At 48.1% G+C, this 23,837-nt stretch overlaps 2 protein-coding genes across 3 annotated transcripts; one reads left to right on the top strand and one right to left on the bottom strand.

Annotated features, from left to right (window-relative positions):
• Nucleotides 1-403: 403 nt before the first annotated feature.
• On the top strand, nt 404-3,749 carry B3GALT6 (beta-1,3-galactosyltransferase 6). Its single transcript, XM_063176920.1, has one exon. The coding sequence runs from the start codon at nt 628-630 to the stop codon at nt 1,642-1,644; it is 1,017 nt and encodes a 338-aa protein (XP_063032990.1). The 5' UTR covers nt 404-627; the 3' UTR covers nt 1,645-3,749.
• Nucleotides 3,750-14,145: 10,396 nt separating this feature from the next.
• Nucleotides 14,146-23,384, bottom strand: C1QTNF12 (C1q and TNF related 12). Of its 2 annotated transcripts, none has more exons than XM_063176993.1 (8): nt 20,817-23,384; nt 20,253-20,372; nt 19,421-19,532; nt 18,837-19,018; nt 17,916-18,024; nt 17,470-17,560; nt 16,265-16,343; nt 14,146-14,902 (listed from the first exon to the last, which is right to left on the bottom strand). In XM_063176993.1, exons 1-8 carry the CDS (start codon nt 20,967-20,969, stop codon nt 14,804-14,806), a joined length of 945 nt encoding a protein of 314 aa, XP_063033063.1. In that variant the 5' UTR covers nt 20,970-23,384; the 3' UTR covers nt 14,146-14,803. The 2 variants fall into 2 exon arrangements, with proteins under 2 accessions (XP_063033063.1, XP_063033064.1); XM_063176994.1 differs by having other exon boundaries at nt 18,837-19,015.
• Between the last annotated feature and the right edge of the window lie 453 nt (nt 23,385-23,837).

Genomic DNA, 23,837 nt, shown 5'->3' with positions numbered 1-23,837 from the left:
CGGGTGGTCCCGTCATTATCTTGGTTGTTAACACGTCAGTTTCCTGCTGCTTCCTGGCTCTGTGTGTGTGGTTGTTTTCTTTGAATTATAGAACGGTTTGGGTCGGAAGGGACCTTAAATAGCATCTAATGCAAACCCCTGCCCCAGCCGCGACTGCCCATCCCTGGAATTGCTCAATGCTAGGTTGGACATTGAGGCTTGGAGCATCCTGGGATAGTGGAAGGTGTCCCTGCCCATGGCGGGAGGTGACGCTGGATGGGCTTTGAGCCCATCCCAACCTTTTACCATTCCATGACGGCACAGTGCCCAAACCCAAGATGGCTTCTCCTCGGCCTCACGTGCCCTACTCAAAGATGGCGGCTGTCGCGTTAGGTGCTGCGGCCTCCGCCCTTTCTCCCGCCCCTTGCCCCGGTGCTAGAAGCGCCGGAGCGGCGGCAGGAGCAGGGACGGGACTGCCACTTCCCCGAGGAGAAGGCGGAAAGCGCTGGAGAGCCATGAAACCACCGCAGCGCGGCAGCGGCGCGCGGTGAGCGCTCCCGCAGAACGCCTGTCCCCTCCCGGAGGCCGTACCGCCGCTCCCGCCTAAACGGGGCGGTCGTGGCGCCGGCCGTGAGGGGCCCCGCGGCCATGAAGGCGCTGCGGCGGCTGAGCCGGCACCGCACTGCGCTGGGGCTCGGCGGGCTCTCGCTCTGCGCCGCCGTCCTGCTCTACCTCGCCAAGTGCACCTCCGAGGGGCTGCGCCCGCTGCCCGCACCCCCCGCGCTCCCGCACAGCCAGCCCGGCCGGGGGCCCCGCGCCCCCCCCCCGGCCGGCCCCGAGGGCAGCGCCTTCGTGGCGGTGGTGGTGATGAGCGGCCCCAAGTACAGCGAGCGGCGCAGCATCATCCGCAGCACCTGGATGGCGGCGGCGCGGCAGGCGCCTCACGGCCACGTCTGGAGCCGCTTCGTGGTGGGCACGGCGGGGCTGAGCGCCGAGGAGCTGCGGAGCCTGGAGCTGGAGCAGAGCCGCCACCGCGACCTGCTGCTGCTGCCCGAGCTGCGCGACTCCTACGAGAACCTCACGGCCAAGGTGCTGGCCACCTACGTGTGGCTGGACGCGCACCTGGACTTCCAGTTCGCCCTCAAGGCGGACGACGACACCTTCGTGCGCTTGGACGTGCTAGTGGAGGAGCTGAGGGCCAAGGAGCCGCGGCGCCTCTATTGGGGCTTCTTCTCGGGCCGCGGGCGGGTGAAATCTGGGGGGAAGTGGAAGGAGAGCGCCTGGCTGCTGTGCGATTATTACCTGCCCTACGCGCTGGGCGGCGGCTACGTGATCTCCGCCGACCTGGTGCGCTACCTGCGCCTCAGCAGGGACTACCTGAACCTGTGGCAGAGCGAGGACGTGTCCCTGGGCGTGTGGCTGGCGCCCATCGACGTGAAGAGAGTGCACGACCCCCGCTTCGACACCGAGTACAAATCGCGCGGCTGCAGCAACAAATACATCGTGACTCACAAGCAGAGCATCGAGGACATGCTGGAGAAGCACCAGACGCTGGCCAAGGATGGGAAGCTCTGTAAGGAGGAGGTGAAACTCAGGCTTTCCTACATGTACGACTGGGGAGTGCCTCCCTCACAGTGCTGCCAGAGGAAGGACGGCATCCCCTGAACGCCTCGGGAGGAAGGCTCAGGATGGTGGACTCTGGTTGCTGTTACATGGGGAGAATCCCGTTAAAATGGAATTCTTGCCTCAGTTTCTCCCTCAGAACATTAGGCCCAAGGCTTTGGGATGCAGGCATGGCTGGATGTAGGGAAGAGCAGAATCCTGGAATTTCCCGCTCCATATCCAAGGACAGACTTCCCAAATCCCAGCCCAGTGCTGTGGATCCATAATTCCAGCAGAACTGAGTGGGAAGAGCTGATAAAATGGAATTCTTGCCTCAGTTTCTCCCTCAGAACATTGGGAACAGATGATTCCCCTCAGGCACCGATCCCAAAGGCTTTGGGATGCAGGCCTGGCTGGATTTAGGGAAGAGCAGTTAATTGGAGTCAGGGGTTAATTACTCTTAAAAAGATTTTGCACGACTCATTCTGTCACCCTGACACTCCCTGAGAACTGCTGACGTGGCATGGTTAAAAATGCTTAAAAAATAAAATAAAATAAACCAAGTGCCAGAAAGCACAGCAAAAGGTCAAATGCCAGGATTGAACGCAAATAAAAGGTGTCAAAACACAAAAAGTAGAGAAAAGGGAGGGAGGGAACTGGAATGAAAAGCTGGAACAGATTCTGAGGCTGATTTGCTAAAGGTCATGCTACGTTTTGATGCTGATAAGAATAAAATGAGGCTGCTGTTTATTCCTTGGCAAGGAAATGCCAGCTTGGCACGGAGGGAAGAGCCCAAACTGGGACCAGATTATTCCAGAGGGTGGGAACAGGGATCAGCTTTTCCTGGTTTGGCTGCAGGGAGAGCAGAGAATGGAATCATTCCATCTGCTCATATGTCTTGTGCTCTCTGAAAGGCAATGTACATAAATCACCCGGCAGCTCCAAAGGGAGGCGGCTGACTTTTGGCAGAAATTAAATTCATTCTTATTTTGGGAGGATTTTTTGGCTTTGCAAAATCTCCAGGTGTTGTTTTGAGCTCATTTCCCTCCAACTCTCACTCAAGAACTCCCTGACTGCTCCAAATTTAGGTTTATTTTTAATACAAATGAGCAAAAATTGATCAGTAGGAGTTCAAAAACCATTTGCCCAAGGATGGGGATTTGAGGTATACAAGTGAAATTTGTGTAGTCAAGAGAAAAAGGTTCCCCCCACCCCAAAAATTGAATTTGGAGAACTTATATTTCTCTTTTCAGCACACTAAAAAATCACATTTAGGTGCTCAAAGTTGGGGAATTCCCTCCTCCTCTCCAAAAATTCCTTGTAGAGGAACTAAAATTGAATTAATTATCAGTGACACATCCAAAATTTGGGGATTTCCCCTCAGTCCTGCCTACACCGAAACATTCAGAGCTCACACAGGCCTCAGACACGATTTCTTTATCTCCAAACCTGGAATTCCAACATTTTCCAGTGGCAGCTGCTCCAGAATTTCCCCAGTGCCCTGTGCCAGCTGCAGCTCTGCAGTGTGAGCAGTTTTTACTTTGGAAATGTAAATTTCATTTTTTAAATGTCTTTTTGGTGAGGGTTTTTTGTTGGTTTTTTTTTTTTTTGGTGTTTGTTGCACTCTGCACTTTTATTCCCATTCCATTCCCTCCTTCCCAACTCTGGCTGGAAGAGACAAATGGCACAGAAAAATTGAAAATAAAAAAGGTGCCAGTTTCTCTTTGCTTAGCAAAATTAGGAATTTTAGGAATTAGGAATACCAAAGGAATCAGTTACATTGGAATTTTTTTTTTTGTTATTCTTGTTTTAATTAATTAATAAATGAAGATCAAAAATCTTCAGAAGATTTTTTGTTTTAAAATTTTCAAGGCTTTTTTCCTAAAACAAAACTAAAATCCTGCAAAAACTCAATTATTTTAGCATGTTGAACTCAATTATTATAATTATTATTCTAATAATTATTATTGTAATGCATGCATAGGGATTACCAAGGAGTATTTTTTCCCCAAATATCCTATTCCAAAGCAGGAATTTTCCAAGATGTCAGCAACTTCCAGTTTTTTAAACGTCCATTTGCCATCTGAGGTTCATCAGTGTTGTCTGTGTCGTGATAAATTACCTGTAATGTGAATATTTATTTATAATTATATTTATTTATAACTCTTGCCAGTGTATTCTCTTTATTTTCCCAGAAAAAAAATACAAATAAATCAGTATTCCCAGAATAACATCCCTTTTCCCATTATTTTATCCACCTTTACCCTTTATTTTCCCTGGAAAATTCCACCTAGGAAGCAAAATCAGGTGAGGATGAGACCAAATTATTTTAAAAGAAATTTCCCCCCCTTGATTTCCTTGGCACCTTTAATCCTCAGCATTCCAATATTTTTTAAATCAATTTTCCTCCAAATTTCAAACATTCCACCCTCAAACAGACAACTCAAACTTCCCTCAAAAATGAAAATAAACTGATTTTTTCCCATAAATAATTTGGGATAACTTTGGGGTTTTGCTGTTGAAGCAAAGGGATTCTTTTAGAATTTATTCCCAGATTTTCCTGCCTGTCCCAGGCAGTCGCTAGATGTCACTCCAAGCCTTTGGAAGTGTCAATTCCTTAAAAAAAAAGGAATTTAACTGTTTAAAACCAGATGTTTGTGACAAAAATCGGGTGGTGGGCTCTGATTTTAACGTAAAATAATTGGGGCAAAAGGGAAAGGAGTTTTCCAATTAAAAAATGGAATTATGAGGGAATTAGTGCGGATGGGGCCACCACGTTTTTCCATGGAATCCATGGGAAATTGATGTGGAAACCTAAAGAGAAACCTTTGAAAAAGCCCCTAAAATACAGGAAAATTAATAAAATTATTGAAATTTAGTCAAAATAATGAAAACCATTCCTGGATTTTTTAAAGGAACAACTCAACCCAAAATTCCAGTCCCTCTGTCCCCTTTTAATCAGGAATTTTTGGGGTTTCCTCAGCTGAAGATTCCATGGATTTGAGCTGGGAAATGTCATTTTCCAAAGGAATTTCCAAAGGATTTTGGAAGGTGCCAAGGAATGCCCAGGAAGTTGGGAAGAACATCTCCTGGTGGAAAACCACAATTCCCACTTTCTGGTGGTCCCCATCATTGCCTGCTTCCCCTGACAGCCAAAATCCCAGGAATGTGAGCCCTGTTTATTTTCCACTCTCCAGCTCTGGCCAAGTGGAGCAGCTCCCACAAAGCACAAGATCCACAAGGAACAAAAAAGGCTGGAAAAGGAATAATTCTGATTTTTGAAGGAAAGGAAAACGTCGTCGTTGCCGCCGGTGATCGATGGATTTGGGGTGGTGCCAGAGGGCTTGGAATCATCACAGCACAAACCACTGGAAAAAACATTTATCCAGAGCTGCTGCTGGCCAGGACAATTCCAAATATTTACTTTAGGTGTTGATTTTAGGGAAGGACTCGAGCCAGGATTCTGGATCTGGATCTGCCAAAATCCTGATGCTTGAGGTGCTAGGAGCTGGAATTTGGGGCCAATCCTTCTGATTTTATCTTGGGTAATTATTTCTCCTTCTTTCCATGCCCTGATCCCACAAAAATGAGTGTCCAGCTTACCCTTGGGAATGTGCTGGGCGGGATCCAGGGTGAATCCATGGCTTTGCTAAACTGAAATCCCAGACTGGGATTAATATTGGATTTTTTTTGCAGTTTCCTGGGTGACGTTTTCCCTGCTGGGATTTGCATCTCCTCAGAGTCCAGAGCTCTGCAGACCCTGCTGTCCCTTCCCAAATCCCGCTGTGAAAAACATCGGGAGAATTTTCAGGATTTTCCCAATATGAGGTGCTGTGCACAACAACTTGGAAAAATTTGCGTTATCCTGCTTTTCTTTATCATTCCCTTTAATTCCATAGGGATTCCTGGCGAGGAGGTTGGGGTTTTTGTGGGATGGGAGTGACTCACCTGCTCCTTGGAATTAAAAATGCAGGAAAAACCTTTCAAGATACAAATCCAAGCACCCACCACAAAACCATGTCACCAAGTGCCACATCCAGGGGTTTCCACAGGTTTTTGAGATGGGAATCCACAGGTTTTTGGGACACTTCCAGGAATGGGGACTCCACTGCTTCTCTGGGCAGCCCATTCCAGTGGTTGGGCACCCTTTCAGTGAGGAAATATTCCCAAATGTCCAATCTAATCCCAGCTTGGTGCTGTGGATCCATAATTCCAAGGGAATTGAGTGGGAAAAGGTGATAAAATAGAATTTTTGCCTCGGTTTCTCCCTCAGAACATTGGGGCCAAGGCTTTGGGATGCAGGCCTGGCTGGATTTTGGGAAGAGCAGAATCCTGGAATCTCCCACTCCATATCCAAGGACAAACTTCCCAAATCCCAGCCCGGTGCCATAAATCCATTATTCCAAGGGAATTGAGTGGGAAGAACTACTAAAATGGAAGTTTTTCCTCAGTTTCTCTCTCACAACATTGGGAACAAATCATTCCCCTCAGGCACTGATCCCAAAGGCTTTGGCGTGCAGGCCTGGCTGGATTTAAGGAATTACAGTGAATTGGAGTCAGGATTTCTGGTATCTCCCACTCCATATCCAAGGACAGACTTCCCAAATCCCATCCTGGTGCCATAAATCCATTATTGCAAAGGAATTGATCAGGAGTATCCGCTAAAATGGAAATTTTGCCTCAGTTTCTCCCTCAGAACATTGGCCCCAAAGCTTTTGGGTGCAGGTCTGGCTGGATTTTGGGAATTCTGCTTATCTCCCACTTTATAAAATTCCAGCCTGGCTCCTGGAAAGCTCCAGGGCTGTGGCTGGGAGGTTTTTGAGGACAGGGAGTGGGATAACAAAACAATAACCAGGATCCAATTTCTGCGGAGCCACGGGAGGAGATAATTGGAGTCTCCAAGAGCTGCTGATAAGATCAGCCTCGGTTGCTATTTTCAGGCTCAGACAGCAGGGCTGGAGACACCGAAATAAATTCTAAAACCTGAGCTGCAGGCTCCCAAAGAGTTCTGTCTCCAAGAAAATCCATAAATATTGCAAGGTGTGGGATAGCGGGACTGGCCTAGCCTGGTTTTCCCTGGGGGCACCTCAGGGGAAGGACTGAGAGGAAAAGGAGGAATTAAGGAGGAAAATTACCTTTTTAATTCCAAGAGGGAATTTAAAAACCTGCAATTCCTGCTGGGAAGGAGGCAGGAAATAACCAGAGCCCAGGGCAGGAGGCTGGAAAAGGAATTCCTGAGTGGAGTCAGCATCTCCTGATCCTGGCAGTGGCTCCGATGGGACCTCAGGCATCACCTGGATGAAGAGAAAATAAACCTGGATTAGAAAATTTGGAGAGGGATTGATTTCCAAGCTCAGGCTATTCCCTAATTCCATGATTCTGGGTGTCCCAGTGCCCCCTTTCCTTTAATTATCCCTGATTTCCCTCATGGGGAGCACGCAGGGACAACGCTCCCAGGTGGGATTTTGGGGTGTCCTGGGCAGGGATAAGGGTTGGACTCTGATCCCCTGGATCCTCCCAGCTCAGGATATTCTCTAATTTCCCAATTCCATTATTCTGGGTGTCCCAGTGTCCCATTCCCTGAATGATCCCTGATTTCCCTGGAGGGGTACATGCAGCTCCTTCCCTGTTTGGACAAAAGGTGGGATTTTGGGGTGTCCTGTAGGAACAGGATGGGAACTGATGATCCCATGGATCCTCCCAGCTCAGGATATTCCCCATGGGGATGAAAATTCCAGGAGAATGCTCCCATTCCTTGAATGATCCCTGGTTCCCCGCAGCCTTTCCCCGCAATCAGGGAGTGTTTATCCCAGCACTTCCCTTTCCATGGGAGCTTTTCCATGGCTTTTCCATGCCTTTGCAGACATCAAACAGCTCATTTCCCTTGGCTTTTGTCCGTGAAATGGGCTGGAACAGCGGCTCGTAAACAACTGTATCAGCAACGCTGAGGTTGATTTAAAAGCCAGGAATTTGGGGGGTTTTTCCCCCCCTCTCTCCTTTTTTAACGCTTTAAATCCAACATTTTCCCACAGCTTTGCCTGTTCCCCTCTCTGGCTTTGCAGAGCAGGAAAGGGAAGGCGAGGAAAAGACAAAATTCAGGATAGAAATCGGGATTAAATGATCCTTAAGGGATTCTTGAGATCACCCCGCAGTGCTGGGAATTCACATCCTGCCCTGGTTGTGAATGGGGGATACTGGTTAAAGGGAAATAGGAGGAATTTTTCCCTATTTTTTCATTTTTCTGGGCAAATCCAGAACAATCCAGAGAAAAGAGAATTTTATTGTAGCTGCCCTGGGGAACAACAGCAGCCAGGTGGTTTTGAGGATCCTAAAGGGCTTTTCCAACCTTTGATTCCCAAATTGAGCAGGGATTGGGACCCTCAAGAGCACAGCTATGAACCCACCTGGATTTCCAGCCAGAACTGGGGAGAATTTGAACATTCCTATGCTTCCCCTTGGACATTTTGGGACTCAAAACTATCTGTCAGAGCTTTTTTCCTCTCGTTCCCACAAAGAAGTGGGAATTGAGAGGGAAAATCCTGTGTTTGGGGGCTTGGGCAGGATACAGAATACAAATTAATGAATTCTTTGTAGAATAGAATAGAATAGAATAGAATAGAATAGAATAGAATAGAATAGAATAGAATAGAATAGAATAGAATAGAATAGAATAGAATAGAATAGAATAGAATAGAATATTTCTTTATATTAATATAAAGAATTTTGCTGGGCAAATTTAAGCAGATCCAGCCTCTTCTCCTTTGCCGTTTGCAAGCCAGAATCCCAAAATTCCATTTTTCCATCACACTGAGATGGGGGATTCTGGCTGGGAAGTGGATTTAACCTCACATTTATCCTCACCATCCCCAAAACAATCTCTGCAGCATCCTCCTGCTGCTGCCTCCCTCCTCCTCCTGTAAGGATGGGGACTTGGGGAATGTTGGAGAGGGACCAGCTAATTGTCACTAATTGTGAACTGCACTAATTGGGATATTTGGGATATTTAATCCCCGCTGCTGAAACCGTCCCGGGCTGCTCCATCAAAGGCCCCAGTGTCACAGACACAGAGGAGTTTTTCATGCCAGGGGCTGCTGCGGGCGATGGCTCCAGCCTGGCTGGAGGGCAGAGCTGTTATTAGGGAATTAAAGCGGCAGACGCCGTTCCAGCCGGGCTCCGTCCAACCCGCGCCGCGCTGGCAGCGGGGAATTGCATCCAGGGGGGCTCGGCATTCCCAGGGAACGGCAGCAGGAGCAGGGATCACCCTGGGCCCTCCTGGGGCTGGGATCGCCCGGGTTCCTGCGCCTGGGGCCTTCCCAGAACTGGGAAATGGGAAAGAGATCCATTGGGAAATGGGGCTGGGATCCGTTGGGAAATGGGGCTGGGATCCGTTGGGAAAAGTCTCCATGATCCATTTGGGAAATGGGGCTGGGATCCACTGGGAAATGGGACTGGGATCCACTGGGAAATGGGAAAGAGATCCATTAGGAAATGGGGCTGGGATCCGTTGGGAAATGGGAATGGGATCCATTGGGAAATGGGAAAGAGATCCATTAGGAAATGGGGCTGGGATCCGTTGGGAAATGGGAATGGGATCCATTGGGAAAAGGCTCCATGATCCATTTGGGAAATGGGGCTGGGATCCATTGGGAAATGGGGCTGGGATCCATTGGGAAATGGGACTGGGATCCGTTGGGAAATGGGACTGGGATCCATTGGGAAATGGGACTGGGATCCGTTGGGAAAAGGCTCCATGATCCATTTGGGAAATGGGACTGGGATCCATTGGGAAATGGGACTGGGATCCGTTGGGAAAAGGCTCCATGATCCATTTGGGAAATGGGACTGGGATCCATTGGGAAATGGGGCTGGGATCCATTGGGAAATGGGACTGGGATCCGTTGGGAAATGGGGCTGGGATCCGTTGGGAAATGGGACTGGGATCCGTTGGGAAAAGGCTCCATGATCCATTTGGGAAATGGGGCTGGGATCCACTGGGAAATGGGGCTGGGATTCCCGGGATTCCTGTGCCTGGAGCCTTCCCAGAACTGGGAAATGGGAATGGGATCCCCATTGGGAAATGGGACTGAGATTCATTGGGAAAAGAGGCTGGGCTCCAATGGGAAAGGGGGCTGGGATCTATTGTGTTAGGAAAATCAGTCCACAAACATCAGAGGTTTGTGTCCAAAAAGGAGACAGAGTCTTTTGGTTTTTTGTGGATTAATTTTCCTAACATTTGGGGAAAGGGCTGGGATCTATTGGGAAAGGGGACTGGGATCTGTTGGGAAAAGACTCCATGATCCACTGGGAAAAGGCTCCAAGATCCCTTAGGAATACACAATCAGTCCCAGGGATGGTGTTTCCCTCTTGGATTTGGGATTTGGAGGGGAATTTGGGGGATTTTGCCTGTGTAAAACAAACATCCCAAGGCTGGGAACATCTGGAAGGCTCTGATTAGTGGGAACATCTGGAAGGCTCTGATTAGTGGGAACATCTGCTGTGGGTGTCTGGATTCCAGATGGGAGAAAACAGCTTAGAATTCCATCCAGGAAATCCAGGAAAACCAGGAAATGTGTCCTGGTGGGAGCACTGAGCAGCAAGCTGAAAATCAGAAAGAAAATCTTTTAAAACCCCCCAAATTCCACCAAAACAACAAACAAACAAACAAACAAAACAAAACAAAACAAACAAACAAAAAAAAAAAAAAACAACACCCCAAAACCCACAAAACATCCCAAAAAGAAAAAGGGATTCCTTCAGGAAAACCAAAGGTGTGGGAAGAAAATGGAATAAACATAAAGCCTTGTGGAATAAACCCAAATATTGGGAGTTATTATTAACACAATGATCAATTATTTGTGCTCCCAAAGTGGGATTTTTTGAGGGAGTTTTGGGGTTTTTATCCCAGCAGAGAATCCTGGAAAACAAATGGAGCAGCTGGACTTGAATGTGGTCCCACAGCATCCCAGCACAATTCCAGCCTCATCCCAGCAGGGAATGGGGAAATGAAGGAAAGATTTGCAGCAGATAAATTCCAAAATCCAATTTAGGACAATGTCAAGTCCTGGATTCTCTGGAGAATACCAAGGCAGGGACTTAAATCCCACCTGGACGCTTTTCCAAGGATTCTCAGCTGCTTCCCTGAGGAAGGGGAGGAGGAACCCTGGAATTCCATCCCAGCTGAATCCTTTTGGGATTCCAAGGGTGATCCCACAGCATCCCAGCACAATTCCAGCCTCATCCTGCAGGGAATATGGGAATGAGGGGAAGATTTGCAGCAGATAAATCCCAAATCCACCTTCATTCCCTGGAGAACCCCAAGGCAGGGATTTGCAGCCCTGAACAGGAACCTCCAGACAAAATAAACACCCAGCAGGGAATATTTATTTTAGGCACATTCCAGACTCTCCATTTCTGGCAGTTTCCACTTCTCCTGGAATTCCACTTGACAGATCCCTTCATCTCCCTTCCCTGGGAGCTCTGGCTCCTTCCCCAGGGGGAATTTTTCCACTTGGGATTTGCACACACACAGGTCAATATTTGGGAGTTCACACCTGGATTTTGCACACACACACACACAGGTCAATATTTGGGAGTTCACACCTGGATTTTGTGTGGATTCACTCCTGCAGGACAGCGGGATTTGGGAGCAGATTTGGGAGCACATCCCGGCCTTATCCTGGTATGGGAATTGTTAAAACCTAAGGGAAAAAACATCCCTAAAAGGTGATTTTTAATTAAAAATTAATTTTTAAGGTGCTGAGGTACTGAATATTTGGGCTTGATGAGGGGAAAGGGAAAGGGGAAAGAGAAAGGAAGAGAAAAGAAAGGAAATCCCCACAATTTTACCCCCAACTCCTCCTGTTGCCCCCAAATCTCCTCGACAAAACCAAAACCTCTCCCAAATCCCAGTTTGAGCACTCCCAAATCCCAGTCTGACCATTCCCAAATCCCAGTTTGAGCACTCCCAAATCCCAATTATTTGAGCCTTCCTAAATCCCAATGTGAACACTCCCAGATCCCAGTTTGACCCTTCTCAAATCCCAGTCTGACCATTACCAAATCCCAGTTTGGCCATTCCCAAATCCCAGTTTGGTCCCTCCCAAGTCCCAGTCTGAGCACTCCCAGCCCATCCAGGGTGGGCAAACAAAGGCTGGGCCCGGGCTCCAGGCAGGAATTTGCAGCCAGGATGGAGCCAGACACATTTACATTCCTGGAGCCCGAGTCAAACCCTAATCCTTCCCAAGATTTGCAGCCTCTGCTCTCCCCCAGTTTCCCTCTCCAAGGAGAAAAAATGCTGGAAGTTTGGAAAAGGGGGTTTATCCTGGTTTTTTTTTGGAGGGATTTTTATTTTTTCCCACCCCATCCCTTTCCCCTGTCCACAGACTTGATCCCAAAAAATTGGGAATTTTCACTGGGAGCCAGGAAAAAATTCTGGGAAAAGTGAAAAGCTGGGATTGACAGGAGGGGAAAAGGAGGGGAAAAATAAGGGGGAAAATAAAGGGAAAAGGAGGAAAAAAGGAGGAGGAAAGGAGGGGGGAAAGGGGGAAAAAGGAGGGGAAAAGAGGGAAATCCCGGCTCCAGCCCAGCCAGGCGAGCAGGATCCCACCCCCCGGGTAGGGATGTGGCGCCTGCAGGGAATTCGAGCCGTTCCCAAAGAAAATTGGGATTATTTCATTGCTGGCTCCATGCCCAGGCTGGCGGGTTTTGGTGGAAATGATGGAAAAAAGGAGGAGATTCCCAAAAGTTGCTCAAATCTGTGGTTCCCGAGGTTCGGGGTTGTCCCGGGGAGCGGCTCCTGCAGGGGGGAGGGAAAGGGATCTAATCCAGAGTCCCAAAATTCACCTGGATTGGGACACAGAGAACTCCAAACTGCCTCAAATCCACACTGAAAACTCCAAAGTGCCCCAAAATCCACACAGAAAACTCCAAACTGCCCAAAATCCACATTCCACCTGGATTTGGACACGGAAAACTCCAAATTCCCCAGAGTCCACCCAGAAAACGCCAAACTTGACAAAATCTGCATGGATTTGGACCCAAAACATTCCAAACTCCCCAAAATTCCAAATTCCCTAAAATCCACACGGAAAACTCCAAACTTGGCAAAATCTGCATGGATTTGGACCCAGAAAACCCCAAACTCCCTGAAATCCACAGAGAAAACTCCAAATTCCCCCAAAATCCACCCAAATTCGGACCCAGAATCTCTGGAAGTTCCAGGACCAGAATTTTCCATGGATCTCTCCCAGTCCCAGCCAAATCCAGAGATAAAAGTGGAATTCCAGCTCTGGAATCGTATCCCAGTTTTTGGGGACAGAGTGAAAAATTCCCAAAATATCCCAGGGAATGCCCACAGCCTCCCCTGCTCCATCCCCTCTCAGATTTTCATTTTTCACTTTTCCTTTCCCATTTTTTTTCCCCTTTCCATGTTTTTTTTTTTTGGGAATCCAATATCCCGTGACCGCCTCTCACCTCCCACCCCCTCCCGCTCTTGGTCTGCAGATCAAAGTGACAAAAGAAATCGAAACCTGGGAGGAAAAGAAAACAGCTCCTGAAAAAAAAAAAAAATAAAAATGGGAATTTTGGGAGAATTCCTGCACTTCTGAGGACCCCAATCCCTGATTCCCTGGGAAATATCCCCGAGGGAGCATTCCATAGTAAAAAACCATAAAAATGCCATGTTTTACTGGTCCTTCCTGCTTTCACAGGATCAGCAGCTCCCTGATTTTCCTGGATTCCCCTTTGGAATCTGCCCTTCCCAAATTCCCAAAATTCCTCAACCCAAATCCCAGTCCCACAGGTCAGCTCCCAAACACTGGGGACAGGGAGTGGGGAAGAGAATTAAAGATTTCTCCCAGATTTTTCCAGCTTTAATGACTCCACAGCCACTGGGCATGGGCAGGGAGGGAGGAACAGCAGAAAAATCCTGGAAAATCCTGGAAATTCCCTTTTTCCCTGTGCTGGGAGAGCAGGAGAAGCCCCCAGGGCTGCAGGCTGTGCCAATCCCAGCCCAACATTCCCATTTTTCCCGGGAATCACCTACCCTGGAGGTGCCAGACAGATGATATCGGGTTTTTGGCACCCAAATCCGCATTCCTCTGCGAACACCAATTTAAATTCCTGACTCCCAGAGCTCCTGGAGCCAGAAAAAACCGGGAATGAAACAAAAATCTGCGATGCCAGGATGTGATAAACGGGGTGGGACAGGGAACTGCTCAGCACGGGGGGTTTGGGGCTGGGGGGACGGGAGGGGACTCCAGAGATTCCCAAAAAATCCCCAAATCCCTGCTCTTCCTTTGGGGTCCTGAGCGGGATAAACCCATGGGATGGACACAGGAATGGGGCGAGTTTGGGATTCTGGGATTGGGGAAAAGTTTGGGATTTTGGCACTGAGGGACAGTTTGGGATTCCAGGATTGAGGGAGAGTGAATAAATAAACTGGGAAAACTGTCTATATAAACTATGGAAAACCATATATATAAATATAACCATATATATTATATATTTTTGAACAATATAAAATATATATAATTATATTTAGAAAATATAAAATTAGAGACATAATTATATATATTATATATATAATTATAATATATAATTTTATTTTGATATAAAGGATATAAAAGAGTTCAAGCCTTGGATTCCTTGGATTGTAGGAAAATTCAACATTTTCCTGGTCAAATACACCCAAATCTGAGCCTGGGAGAGGATCCAAGCCATTCTCAACCCCCTGGCAAAAGTAATTTTGCTGGAAAATCCTTGTCCCCTTCCTCCCCACCACACAGAAAAGAGTCACTGATTTATTTCTGATATTTCCCATCTCAATCCTTCATTTCCAACCCCAAAACAAACCCCAAATCAATCCCAAAAAAAACCCAAACCCGTGCTGGTTACAAGTGCTACAGTGAAATAATCAAATCACAACACAACGAGCCCCAAAGTCAGCGTGCTGCTCCGTGAGCGCCTGGTGAAGCACAAATTAAATATTCCAAGGGATTTTTTGGGTAAAAAGAGGACAAAAAGCAGAATTCTGATGAAGAACGAGCTGGTGAGGACCTCAAAAATCAGCAGCAACTTCTGGAAGCAAAGCTGGAGGAGCTGGGGATAAACTCAAATTCTGCAGGAGCAGGGAGCAGTTTCAAGGTCAAAGTGAGGGGGTTATTTTCGGTCCAAAAGGCAGGAAATTGGGGATTTTGGGGATTTTGGGGTGCCATCCTCGCTGCTAGGCTCCCAGCAGCATTCCCATGAAATCAGATCCGGGCTGGACCGTGACGGCGGCGCCGGCGCCGTTGTCCACGAAGATGGAGGTGTACTGGCCAGCCTGCAGGGAAGTGGGAAAATGGGAGTTTCTGCAGGGAAAACAGGGGAAAATCCCTCCCACCAGCAGGAATCTGCTGAGTTTTAGCTTCTTTTTTAGCCAGGGCTGGGATTAAATGTGAGAGATGGAATTTCTTGTTTCGACTCAGATGTTTGTTAGTTCTTATCTATATTATTGTCCTATAAACTGAGAGTTCTGCAGCACTTCACCAAAAAATGGAGCCCTGTCTGTCTCTAGAAGGCCTTTTAAGGATAAAGTGTCCAATTAAGAAATTATTTTTACTTTTTACTCAATAACCAACCACCCATGGCCTGCAATGTGGAGTTTTTATCCAATTACTCAAAACCACCCAAAGCCATGGAGGAGGAGGAGGAAGAGAAGGAGAAAAAGGAAAAGGAAAAGGTGAAGAAGGAGAAAAAGGAGGAGGAGAAGGAGGTGAAAAAGAAGGACCAGCCACCACCCTAAAACCTCCATCTTGCTCTATAGCTATTTCCATATTCTAAAACCCCAAACTCTGAGTTTCCCACCCTGTGACATCTCACCTTGTATCCAAACCCCACACCCACAATCCCAGTTCCACCATTCCCTTCTGGAAGCTTCTCCTCAGCCCCAGGTCAGTGCAGTGCTCTCCTGGGGGTCAGAGCCTGGCACACAGAAACCTGAAATTCCCAGCAGGAATTCAGCCCAAGTCTGGGGCCGAGCTGATGATGTGGAAGAATTTTTGTGGCTTTGGAAGGAATTTGGTCTGGGGTTTTTTGGGCTTTTTTGAAAAAAAAAATCCTTCCTGTCCTGGCGCATTTTTGGGTGAAGTGCCTTCAGAGCCCCTCCCTGAAGGGGGGAAATCCCACTGGGAATAGAAATTCCCAAAGAAATCCCCTTGGGAATGGAATTCCCACTGAAATCCCCTTGGGAATGGAATTTCAATTCATTGGGAATGGAAATTCCATTGGAAATAGAACTCCACTGGGAGTGCAATGCCAGGGGAGAGTTGGGAAATAAAAATAAATTAAAATTTATTTTAAGTATTGGATTTTTCTTTTTCCCATGCCTTCAATTCAGAATGTGAAACCCCAGTCAGGTTTTCCTCCTGGTGCTGCTCCAGGTGAGGAATTTCCCTCCTTTAAATGTAGGAACAAAGAGGGTTTATTATTTAATTATTATTTATTTGCTACTTATTTAATTATTCATTTTATTGTTCTTTATTAATAATTATTAATTTTAACATTATCATTATTTATGGATTTATTTATTATTTAATTATTTATTTGCTATTTATTTCCTGGAATTCCAGGGGAGAGTCCAGGAAATAATTCCTTGTCCTGCCCAGAGATTTGGGGCAGAAATTCCCAATTTTCAGGGCCTCACCTGCAGCTGCAGCAAGCCATGGACATAAACAGTGAAGATTTTGCTGTTGCTTTCCAGGCCAGCAATGACTTCTAAGGACCTAAAAAATAAGAAATAAACAGATTTAAAAAATGAAAAGTTGGAGCCACTTGGCACCTGCTCAGCCCAGTTAAACTCACTTTTAAGCCTGCCTGGTTCCTGCCCATCATTATTTTTCCTTATTTTTCCAATTTAATCAGCCCTTTTCCTCCTTTCTTTTTTAATTATTTTTCTCCCAGTGATGAATCCCTGCAAATCCCAACGTGCTGTTTCCAGCAAAAATAGCAAGTGGGAGCCCCTTGGCACCTGCCACTCAGCACAAACCCAGTTAAACTCAGTTTTAATCCTGGCTTTTCCTTATTTTCCCAATTAAACCAACTCCTTTCCTAATTTTTATTAATTATATTTTTCCCTGTGATGAATCCCAGCAAGTCCCAGCGAGTTTTTCCCAGGAGAAAGGAGAGGTTGGAGCCCTTGGCAGCCGCTCAGGTGAGGCTGTGTCAGGTCCTGCCCCAGCCCTCCCCTGCTCCTCCCGAGCTTCCGGGGCTCGTCCCAAAACCCGGGGCCTTTCCAGCCCCATGGATGGATGGATGGATGGATGGATGGGTGAGTCAGGGCTGGCATTCCCAGGAAATTCCACAGGAAATGTGTCCAGGCAGGCTCCCAGCGCTGCTGCTGCCGGCTCTGTCCGTCTGTCCCAGCCACGCGCGCCTGGACTGGGACCTGTCCCAAATCCCTGCCCCAAACCCATCTTGAGGGACCTGTCCCAAACCCATCCTGAGGGACCTGGGATCTGTCCCAAATCCATCCTCAGGCATCTGTTCCAAATCCATCCAGATCACTCCCACTGCTCTGGGACATGTCCCAAATCCATACTGAGTGCTCTGGGATCTGTCCCAAAGTCGCCCTGATTTCTGGACCTGTGGATTTCTGGAGGAGCTCAGGGCAGGGCATTAAAATAAACCTGGGCAGGGATTTGGGGTCTGGGGCCAAGGACAGAGTCACAGCTTTGCCCTCTGCTGGAAAAGCTCCCAAAATTCCCCTGAGCCTCCCCTGGGACACAAAAAAATAATTTATGCCATAAAATCCACTTTTGGTGAACTTCATCTTCCAGAGTTGGCTGAGATGTTCAGAAATGTGGAAAAGTAGAGGGAAGGAGTCCCCTGAGTGCCCCTGGGGTGCCTCACGTGTGTCTGTGGCACAGGGACTCGATGCAGATCAGCACCCGCACGCTGTCCCGCGCCCGCAGCTGCACTTTGCTCTTCAGCTCGCTGTGGTCTGGGAGAAACAGAGGGAAAATGTCAGAAATCCCACAAATTCTGGGGTTTGAGGGACAGAGGGACATCAGCAGCCTTGGGATGGCTGCAGGAGGTGCCAGAGGGTTCCTCCTTATCTGATGGAGCCAAAGGCAATGGATACAAGGTGGATCCATCACTGGTCATCAGGGCAGAACCTCTGGAATATCAGATTTAAAATGGGATCCATCAGGGTGGATCCATCAGGGATAGAACCTCCGGAATATCAGATTTAAAAAGGGGATCCATCATGGGCCATCGGTGGCAGAACCTCTGGAATATCTGGGGATTCTCCAGGGGATCTCTGGGGTGTTTAGGCTCCCTGGGGCAGCACTCACCGATGTGGATGTTGGCTGAGAACTGGTAGATGCCACCCACGGGGGCAGTGAAGCGCCCAGTGGCCAGGTTCAGCCCCGAGCCCCGCAGGAATGCGCCCTTGGCCACGGGCTGTGGAGAGAGAACAGAGCTGAGCCCTGGGCTGAGCCTGAATCCTGAATCCCTGGGCTGAGCCCGAATCCAGCCCTGGGCTGATCCTGAATCCCTGTGCGGATCCCAAATCTATCCCTGTTCTGTTCTGGCTCCATCCCTGTGCTGATCCCAAATCCCTGCTCTGCTCTGGCTCTGCATTCCCCTTTCCCAGAGGGCACAAGCCCAAACTCGACTCTTCTTGTCCCTGGCTGCGGTGCCAGTTTGGCACCCAGAGCCTCCCACAGCAGCTCCCAGCCAGGAAAAATCAGGAATGAATTGGGCACCTCATGCCTGAGGCACAGGAAGCAGCAGCCCACTGCTGGGATGGCTTAATTAGTCCCATTTTCCCTGCTAATTAATGAGGCAGCAGCTCTCCCTCCAGCCCTGCCCATGCCTCAGGGCTGATCCTGTCTGGCTGCCAAGCTAGGCTGCCAAAAGTTTGGGAAATAATGGAATGGTGGATTTTAAAAGAGGATCCCAGGTGGATCCATCAGTGGCAGAACCTCTGGGATAATAGATTTTAAAAGTGGATCCCAGGGGGATCCATCAAGGATAGAACCTCTGGAATATCAGATTTTAAAAGGGGATCTCAGGTGGATCCATCAGAGGCAGAACCTCCAGAACAATGAATTTAAAAAGGGGATCCCAGGTGGATCCACCTGTGGCCTCCTTTGGACACCTTCTCATGGATTTGTCTCTTCCTTTCAGCCCCAGAGGAGCTTCTGGGCTGAGCAGAAGCCCCACAGAGCCCTGGAGCTGATCCCCAGCAGGATGAGGCTGGAGTTCCTCACCGACTGGAAGTTCTGGAGTTCCACCAAGGTCTTCTTGTCCACCAGCACCTGGCCCTTGAGCTTGCAGTGGAACGCCTCCTCCACGCGCCGCTGCGAGGGAACCTCCTCCAGGGACAGCAGCAGCGGGGGCAGCTGGCTGGGCTGGGCTGAGATGGCCAGGGAGGCCCTGTGCTCCATGGCTTCTGAGGGGAAAAGGGAAACAAAATGAAATAAAATGGAATAAAATCTTCATTTTATGGCCTGGCTGTTCCTGTGAGGGAACCTCTTCCAGGGACAGCAGCAGCTGGCTGGGCTGGGCTGAGATGGGCAGGGAGGCCCTGTGCTCCATGGCTTCTGAGGGGAAAAGAGGAATAAAATGAAATAAAATGAAATAAAATCTTCATTTAAGGGCCTGGCCTATGAAACCATAACGTGTGCCTGGAATTCTGCACTTGGATCTCCAATTAAAGCCCAGCAGCACTGGGGGAACATTTTTGGTCACCATTTTGGTTCATGGTTCTTCACCAAAACAAAGCTCCTCCAGCCTTTAACACCCTTTACCTTGAATATCCTCTGGAAATCTTTGACTTTTTAAAATCTTTTACCTTTCAAGATCTCCTTGAACTCCTGCAGAAGAACTTCCCTGGTGACTTCAGCCCCAGGAGCTCCTGGAGGTCCCTGAGGCCCAGGAGGGCCCGGAGGCCCCACCAGGCCTCGCTGAGGGAACAAACAAAGGAAAATTTGGGATTAAAACCTGGGAATTGCAGAAAATCCTACAGGAACATCAGCAACGTGAGGGGGGTTGTTCCCAGAAAATTCCTGATAATTTTTGGAGGACACTGAGGGATCAGGAAGGGCCAAGAGCTCCGAGAGTCCCTCAGAGATTTTTTTCCAGCTGCTGGGACTCCCATTCCTCTGATAAACCTCTAAAATTCCACGGAAAAGCTGCCCAGACATTCAGAGGATGCAAATAATTCCTCAAATAATTAAAATTATTAAAAGAATCCAGGATTGTCCAAGCAGTAGATGAAAAGTGCCACGTGATTAATGAGCTGTCACTCAGCTCATTAATTTGAAATAAACCACTTGTCCACACCTTGATTAATTGATCCTTTGGGATACTTGGACTTTATCTCTTGGATGGGGAAAAAAAATACTGATTTTGTTTTTAATGAGTGGGAAAATAACCTAAAAAAGGCTCAATTTGAGAGATGAGAAAGGCTCAATTTGAGAGACAAGTTTAGGAGTGGCTGGTTCAAAATTCCCACATGTCCTCTGCCAAAGCAAGAAGGCTCAAATTTCTCAAAAATGGAGAAATTAAACAAAAAAAAAAAAAAAAAAAAAAAGGAAATTTAGCACTCTTTGGGCTGGGAAAAGCTGGAACCTTGAGGATGAGCAGCAGGATGGAAACTGGGACACGTGGAGTGCAAATCCTACCAATTTCTTGTCTTTGCCTTTGCATCTCCTCTTGGAGTTGCTGCCGTCATCTGGGCGGTGCACGAAGGAGATCCAGGTCCTGCGGGGGTCTGTGAGCCGTGCATCAGCAGCCTCCAGCAGCTGGGGACAACCAGGACAAGGATCATGCACTGACTGAGCTCAGGGGCTCCCAGAAATCCAGCCCAGCAGCTGGGGACACACCAGGACAAGAAGTGGCCTCAGAGGGTCCCAAAAATCCAGCCTGGGCTGGTGGTGCTGCTTTTGGAGGACACTGAGGGATCAGGAGGAGCCAATAGCTCTGAAAATTCCTCAGATTTTTTTTCTGAGTCCCTCAGAGATCTTTTTGCAACTGCTGGGACTCCCATTCCCTGATAATCCCCTGAAATTCCATGGAAAACCCACCCAGATGTTCAGGGGATGGAAAAATGGATCATTCAACTCCCAGAATCCACCTTGGGAGTTCTCTGCTGTTCCCAACATGGAGAACAATGAAAATTAAATAAAAAACCAAAGAGAATTGGTGAAATGAGCCCGAAATCAGCTCAGAAAAGGCAGGAAACCCACCTTGGGCTGCTCCTCGCTGTTGGCCAGGGAGGTGTTCAGGGGCTCTGGGTGCTCCTTCCTGCCCCTCCTGTCCCTGTCCCTCCTGGCTGCTGTCACCATGCGGGGACACAGCTGGTGGCACAGCAGCGCCAGCAGCAGCCACCAGCCCCGCATGGTGGCACCGAGGAAAATCCAATTTGTGTCCCAAAAAATTGGAACTGACCAGGTCAGGGTCAAGGAGCCAGAGGGGAAATGATCCAGGACCAAAAAAATCAGATCTGTGTCCAAAAAAATCTGAATTTCTGAGGTCAGGATCAAGGAGCCAGGGGGAAAATGCTCCAGTACCAATAAAAACCCAAAAACCCCAAATTAATCAGGTAAGGATCAAGAAGCTGGAGGAAAATCCTTCAGGAGCAATATAAAAATCAGATTTGTCTCTAAAATAAATCCAGAATGAAGCAGGTGAAAAGGATCCAAGCAATCAGCAATAAAAAACCAGATTTGTGTCCAAAATAAATCCAAGTTAACCAGGTCAGAATCAAGGAGCTGGAGGAGAATCCTTCAGGAGCAAAAAACGCCAGATTTGTCTCTAAAATAAATCCAGAATTAAGCAGGTGAGAAGGACCCAACTGGATTTGTATAAAGAAAAATCAGAATTTCAGAAGGATCCAAGCAGATTTGTGTCCAAAAAAAATCCAAATTCCAGGAGGTTCCAAGCAGCTCTTCAGGATGGAAAAGCCGGAGATGAATTTATTTGGAATTTATTTGGAATTTGTTTGGAATTCTGGATCCTCAGGAGATGCAGCTGAGTCCGTGGGAGCTTCCCAGAAATCCCAGAGGCGAGGAGATGCTCTGCCCTAAACCCGGCCTAAAACTGGTTTGAAAGGCACTCAGCACCCCCCAAATGGGGCTTGCAACTGGTTTTACTCAGCCCCTTCTGACCCCTTTAATCCAGTTTGAAACTGGTTTTACTCAGCCCCTTCTGACCCCAAATCGGATTTAAAACTGGTTTTACTCTGCCCCCCGAAATGGGGCTTGAAACTGGTTTTGGAGGCTCTAAACCCTCCCAGGTTTGGTTTAAAGCTGGTTTTGGAGGCTCTAAACCCTCCCAGGTTTGGTTTAAAGCTGGTTTTGGAGGCTCTAAACCCTCCCAGGTTTGGTTTAAAGCTGGTTTTGGAGGCTCTAAACCCTCCCCGATTGGGCTTAAAGCTGGTTTTGGAGGCTCTAAACCCTCCCCGGTTGGGTTTAAGGCTGGTTTTGGAGGTGCTGAAAGCTGCGGGGCAGGGCTGAGCCCGGCTCGCCTCAGAGCCCGGCGCCGCCCCGTCCATTCCCGGGAGAAACGCTCGAGCTGCGCTCGGCGCTGCGGGGAACCGGGACCGGGGGAACCGCGGGCATCCCGGGCCGGCCCTGGGGGGACAGACCCAGCCTCGCACCCCAAAAATCCCTCACAGCCCAAAAACAGATCCCAAAACGCAGATCCAAAAATACAGATGCCTCGCACCCCAAAACAGATCCCAAAAAAGTTCCCAAAAACCAGATCACTCACGCCTCCCAAAAAATCCCTCACACTCCGAAAAACAGATCCCAAAATACAAATCCCTCACACCCCAAAAAACAGATCCTTCACATCCCAAAACAATTCCTCCCACCCCAAGAAACAGATCCCAAAAAACAACTGTCACACCCCAATAAACAAACCCCTCACATCCCAAAAAACAAACGGCAAAAAACACTCCTCACACCCCAAAAAACCAGATCCCATACAACAAATTAGTCACATCCCAAAAACCAAATCCCTCAAATCCCAAAAAAAACCCCTCACATCCCCCCCCAAAAATACCTCACGCCCTAAAAAACAAATCCCTCAGAACAAATCCTTCACATCCCCAAAACCAAATTCTTCACGCCCCAAAAAACAAATCCCAAAAACCAAACCTCTCACACCCCAAAATTAAACCCTTCACACAAATCCCTAAAAACAAATCCCAAACCCCAAATTCCTTACATCCCAAAAAAACCAAACCGTCAAAACCAAACCCCAAACCTCTCACACCCCAAAAAACAATTCCCAAAACCAGATCCTTCACATCCCAAAAACCAAATTCCTCAAACACTAAAAAACAAATCCCAAAACCCAAACTTCTCACACTCCAAAAAAGAAATCCCTAAAAACAACCCCAAAAATCAAACCCCAAACCTCTCACACCCCAAAAAACAAATCCTAAACCCCAAATTCCTTACATCCCAAAACACAAACCCCAAAAAGCATATCCCAAAAAACAATCCCAAACCCCAAATCCCTCACACCCCCCCGAGAAAAACCCAAAAACCAAACCCCAAAATCCTCACACCCCAAAAGCTCCGCGGGGGGAAGCGAAACCTCCCGAGCCCGGCAGGAGCAGGTGGAGCTTCCCGAAGTTTTTCCTTTTTTCGGTTTTCCCTAAAAAATCCCCACAGCCCCCGGCGCTGTCAGGGGGCAGGAGGGCGCGGGTTCCCCATCCCAAACCCCAAATTTCAAATCCCAGATCCCAAATCGCAGCTCCTGCCGCGGCTCCGGCTCCTCGCGGCTTCCCGGAGGAGTTTCCATCAACTCCCAGAAAAGGAGGAGGAAAAAAACAGGAAAAAAAAAAGGGAAAAAAGGAGGAGCTGCAGGCGCCGCTCCACGATCCCATGACATTCCCCGATAATGGAACTGCCCCCGATCGGGATCAGCGCCCGCTCCCTCCCCGCGCATCCCAGCAAAATCCGAGTTTGGGGGGGATTTTATCCCAGGGAATTCAGGATTTTTTGGATTTTATCCTGGGGAAATCAGGAGGGTTTTGCAAATTTCTCACAGGAAAATCAGCTTTTCTTGGGGAAATTTATCCCAGGGAAATTAGGGGTTTTTTGGGAATTTGGAGCACCTGGCAGGGCTGGAAATCCCTGCCTCGGGATAAACTCCAGCATGGATAGAGCAGAATCCCTGTTTTATTTCCCAGTTTTGTGGATAAGGAGAAAAAGTTTTCTATATTGGGAGGAAAACTCTGGATCTTGGGGAAACTG

The sequence above is a fragment of the Melospiza melodia genome, chromosome 26 (genome assembly GCF_035770615.1).
Source record: "Melospiza melodia melodia isolate bMelMel2 chromosome 26, bMelMel2.pri, whole genome shotgun sequence".
Taxonomy (NCBI): domain Eukaryota; kingdom Metazoa; phylum Chordata; class Aves; order Passeriformes; family Passerellidae; genus Melospiza; species Melospiza melodia.
Note: the sequence above shows the minus strand (reverse complement) of the source record. Positions and strands in the feature narration are given on the sequence as shown.

Excerpts from the sequence above, each read along its gene's own strand:
- B3GALT6 (XM_063176920.1), top strand. The coding sequence starts at position 628 with ATGAAGGCGCTGCGGCGGCTGAGCCGGCACCGCACTGCGCTGGGGCTC.
- C1QTNF12 (XM_063176993.1), bottom strand. The coding sequence starts at position 20,969 with ATGCGGGGCTGGTGGCTGCTGCTGGCGCTGCTGTGCCACCAGCTGTGT. Across the intron at positions 17,561-17,915 it reads CTCAGCCAACATCCACATCG|ACCACAGCGAGCTGAAGAGC; the intron begins GTGAGTGCTGCC and ends TGTTTCTCCCAG. Across the intron at positions 16,344-17,469 it reads TCCCTGTGCCACAGACACAC|GTCCTTAGAAGTCATTGCTG; the intron begins GTGAGGCACCCC and ends CTTATTTTTTAG.